The sequence below is a fragment of the Taurulus bubalis genome (assembly GCF_910589615.1).
Source record: "Taurulus bubalis genome assembly, chromosome: 17".
NCBI lineage: Eukaryota > Metazoa > Chordata > Actinopteri > Perciformes > Cottidae > Taurulus > Taurulus bubalis.
In genome coordinates, this window is record NC_136605.1 from 6,723,628 (window position 1) to 6,727,744 (window position 4,117).

Sequence of the window (4,117 nt, forward strand, 5' to 3'; positions counted from 1 at the left end):
ATGTGTCCTGGACACAAAGCACGAGTTCAGCACTTTTTTTGAGTCCAAAGTGACACTCGAGACTGTGGTTCAGTCGCGTCTAGACCCCATTTTGGTTCATAAAAAAAGAAGAAATTTAAATAAAAAGTGCATTCATGAGCCGAGAATAGTCCCTCGTGGTCTCTTTGGGCTTTTTGCGGAGTGGGAAGCGAGCAGACCTCCATACATCCAACACATATGGGCTACTGTACGCTGCCCAGGGGGCCTGGGCGTAGAAAGAGTACGGTTACCTCTGAGCGAACACACACACACACACACACACACACCATATCGCTGCCCCAGAGCCATTTTTCAATACCAAGTCCCTCGGCTAATCTAGTTAGCGGCCTGGGCATTAGCCCGTTTCAGCAGCCGTAAGACGAGTGGGCTCCAGGATTGACTTATTGACCTACATGTCAACAACTCACAGTGGAGCTACAGTTCAGTCCAGTTCATTTTAACCATGTTAATAATCTGCCCGCACACTTTAAAGAGGCCACGGGTTAAACCAGCCGAGTCAACCGTATACCTGCAGCAGCCTTTCTGGAACATTCTCAGCACACTGGCGATAGAGTAGATTACATTGATGAAGGCCGGGTGCACAGTGCGGATCGCCTCAACAGACGGATGCAGAGTCCCCGTTACACGGAGCTGAGGTCTGTGCCGTTAACCAGGCAAAAAGGACATCTTTAAAAACTACGTTGCATGCATCATTATCCTAAAAACCCAGATAACTCTAATCGCCATTTACTGGCCTGAGCTTCCATTTCACTTGACTGTAACAGCTACAGACTGCATATAGATATTGAATAGCGGTGGTTAGTAACTACAGCTAGTAAAGATGAAGTTGTAATAGCACATCAGGGAGGTTGTTGCTCAATAAAGTTGTTTGTTTTGTGACAATCTTGGCAATGTCAGTTGGTTGGTCCACCACTTTGGGCCACGCTGAAATATCTCACCGGCTCCACGGTGGATCGTCGTGACATTTTGTCCAACATTCATGTTCCCCAGAGGAAGACTCTCTTCCACTAGCGCCGTCTTGTCCCCCTTTATTCGTCTTTTAGCTAAGATATATGGAGAAAGAGCGCAAAAAGAAGGGAATTTAATGAAATCACGAATAAAGGAAATGAATTGAAGCCTCCTTCTTCTTTCCCTGTTGGTGGTAAAGTTTGTCAGTCTGTAAACGCCTCTTGGGTTTTAAAGAAAGGAAGGTTGGATCCATTGAAGAACAGCATCGTGTGCCTGCATTCCTTCCCTGTCATTGGCTTTTTCTCAGTAGCCTTCTTGTCCCGTTTCCAAACAAGCTAATCCGGGATCCTCCCTGTAAATCAACACTTTCCACACGCAGAGGCCAAATCATTAAGAGAGGACTTTCATCGTCACCTCGCACCAGTTTAGATGGACTGATCACGCATGCTATATGCTAATATTACAACCTGAATCCTGGTAGTTGTACCTCTCCTAAAACAAGTCAAGTGAAGGATTTTCTCTCACCTCGTCCAGAGAGGAATTTACAGTAACATTAACACTTTAACATGAAGAGATGTCCGGCGGCGCGACTCTTCGGCTCACGGCCAAAACGTGACGGAGGCAATGATTCATCAAAACACTTTCTAAGTACCGTTTTCTTAATGTGCCCAAAACGTGTCATCGAATACACAAACATGCAATTGCTATTACAGAAGGCAGAAGCTGCTTGTTTAAAGAAAAGGAACAAAATCTAATTTAAAGACCAAAGAAAGAATCTTGTTGCCTTATTGCATGTGTATGTAATCTAATAAGAGCTTGACCTCTGTTCACTGGTGACGCCACACAGCATCTCACATGGGCGTCACAGCAAAGCTCATCTCGGGCGTGCCGGGGTTTAGAGGGATAAGCCCCATCAAATCCTTCCAGATGGATCTTTGACGCTGTCTACCCGGCAGGTGAGGGTGGCCTGATGGGAACAAGGGCAACCGGAGTCAAGGAGGGAGGGAGGGAGGTGACACTGGTTCGGGGGAGAACTTTGACCTTTTTTCCCGGTGCCCATGTGACTGGAGAGAGGAGGATGTCGGGATTAGAGACGGAGGTATAAAAGCGCAACACGGAAAACCCGCTTCACAAACTCAAGAAGAAGAAAAGAAGCAATCTCTCTCAGCAGAGATCGGCGGTGGCCTCTTGGGATATCTGTGACAACAGGTGAGAACAACCTTGTTGACTTTTATCGTGTTGCCATGGTCATAGAAAGGCTTAGCCTTTGCCCTGCTCCACCCTCAGCCGATTCACGAGCAGCATTAGACCGACCCCAATCCCAGACCACTATGTAAAATGATTATTTGCAAAAAGGATATCCATCTTTGAAAACTACGCTACATGCATCATTATCCTAAAAACCCAGATAACTCTAATCACCATTTACTGGCCTGAGCTTCCATTTCACTTGACTGTAACAGCTACAGACTGCATAGATATTGAATAACGGTAATTAGGAACTACAGCTAGTAAAGATGAAGTTGTAATAGCACGTCAGGGAGGTTGTTGCTCAATAAAGTTGTTCATTTTGTGACCATGGTCAAAGAAAGCACCCAAACCAATAGACAAAGCAATAATACAAAGGAGGACGACAGAGTTTGATGACGAGGATGGATTTACTGCTCAAACTGTAAAGGAAGAGGAATGACTTGTAACTATGACGTGTTCTAACAACGTGGTTTGATGTGTGTCGGCTGAAAGAACCGATGTAGTTCAGAAAAGAAGGACTCTTGAAAGGCGTTAGGAGAAACTTAAAGGAGAGGACAGGTGTGTGTGTATTTAAAAAGAGTTAGAGAGGATTATCTTCAGGTCGCAGCAGCAGATGGCGGATCTGGCAGAGATCTGTGCACATGAGAGCAGGACGTGAACTCTGACCCCAGAGATCCGCTGCTGCAGGTGGCACATTGACATGTGCTTCAGCTACATGCAGGGTGTTTTCCGCCTCTGTCAAATTGCCTTACCAGGATTACCAGTGTCAGAAGTCAGAGGGAGGGGGGGGGACAAGAGTTCAGATGAGAACGGGACGTCTTGCTCCAGGGATAAGAAGGTCCATGACGCAGCCTCACTGGGTCAGCAGGAGGAAACAGAGTTCATCAACGATGTCGTAATTCAGTAATCAGCATCCTGACATCTTCAAGTATCAAACGTCAGGCAAAAATCAAGATTTGAGTGTAAGCTGAAAGTCCGAGGCTCCATTCATTGCACATCATGGCATCCCTGTTGTTCAAGAAGGGCAATTAGTTCGCCGCGGATCAGAGTGGGATTAGGGCTAATCTGGTTGTTTAAACTAATCTGCATGATCTCTTCTGATTGGCATTGAGGGCAGAAAGGAAACAGGATTAACAACAGAGGGCAGCGGGGGGAGGGAGAGAGAGAGAGAGAGAGGGGGGGGAGAGCAGAGGATAAAAGAGGAGAAGGCAGAGGAGTCTGAGCTGTGATCTCCTTGTAATGCCCTTTTTTTCAAACATGTTCTTCATCTTTTAGAGACCCTCAGCAGCAATGAACGCCAACCCCCCTGCAGGAAGCGCCCTGGCTCCCACCGGAACGGCCGGCCCCACCACACCCAAGAAGGGACCACCCAAGTTCAAGCAGAGGCAGACCCGTACCTTCAAGAGCAAGGCGCCGAAGCCCGGCCAGAAAGGGTGAGCGAACAAACAAAACACAACAACAGCAGAACATTCACACATTTGCATCCAGTGCAACCCAATCGAATCGGGCCTCTCAACCTCGCCGCTTCCTCTCTCCGCAGCTTCGGCGACGACATCCCCGGCATGGAGGGCCTCGGCACAGACATCACAGTGGTGTGCCCATGGGAAGCTTTCGGCGACATGGAGCTCAGCGACTTGGCCAAATACGGCATCATCTAAACCGGCCGCCTCCCGCCTTCCTCTCCTCCGTCCGGCCCTCTCCGCCCCGGCTCGGCACGCCGTGATAAGACTGCCAGCAAGCCCCCTAATGCCCTCTCGTCTATCTACCTCATGCCTCGCTCCACTGCGTGGAAGGAGAGCATAATCATGCCGTTATTTTTATATGATTATACGATACTGTTTATAGTATATATATATACTTGAAATGAGAAGACGAGAAA

The 4,117-nt window shown here is 47.7% G+C and overlaps 1 protein-coding gene across 1 annotated transcript; it reads left to right on the forward strand.

Annotated features, from left to right (window-relative positions):
• Positions 1–3,528: 3,528 nt before the first annotated feature.
• On the forward strand, positions 3,529–3,896 carry pde6hb (phosphodiesterase 6H, cGMP-specific, cone, gamma, paralog b; the record flags this gene model as incomplete). Its single annotated transcript, XM_079232566.1, has 2 exons — positions 3,529–3,671; positions 3,779–3,896. The coding sequence occupies 2 exons, from the start codon at positions 3,529–3,531 to the stop codon at positions 3,894–3,896; spliced, it is 261 nt and encodes an 86-aa protein (XP_079088692.1).
• Positions 3,897–4,117: the final 221 nt, after the last annotated feature.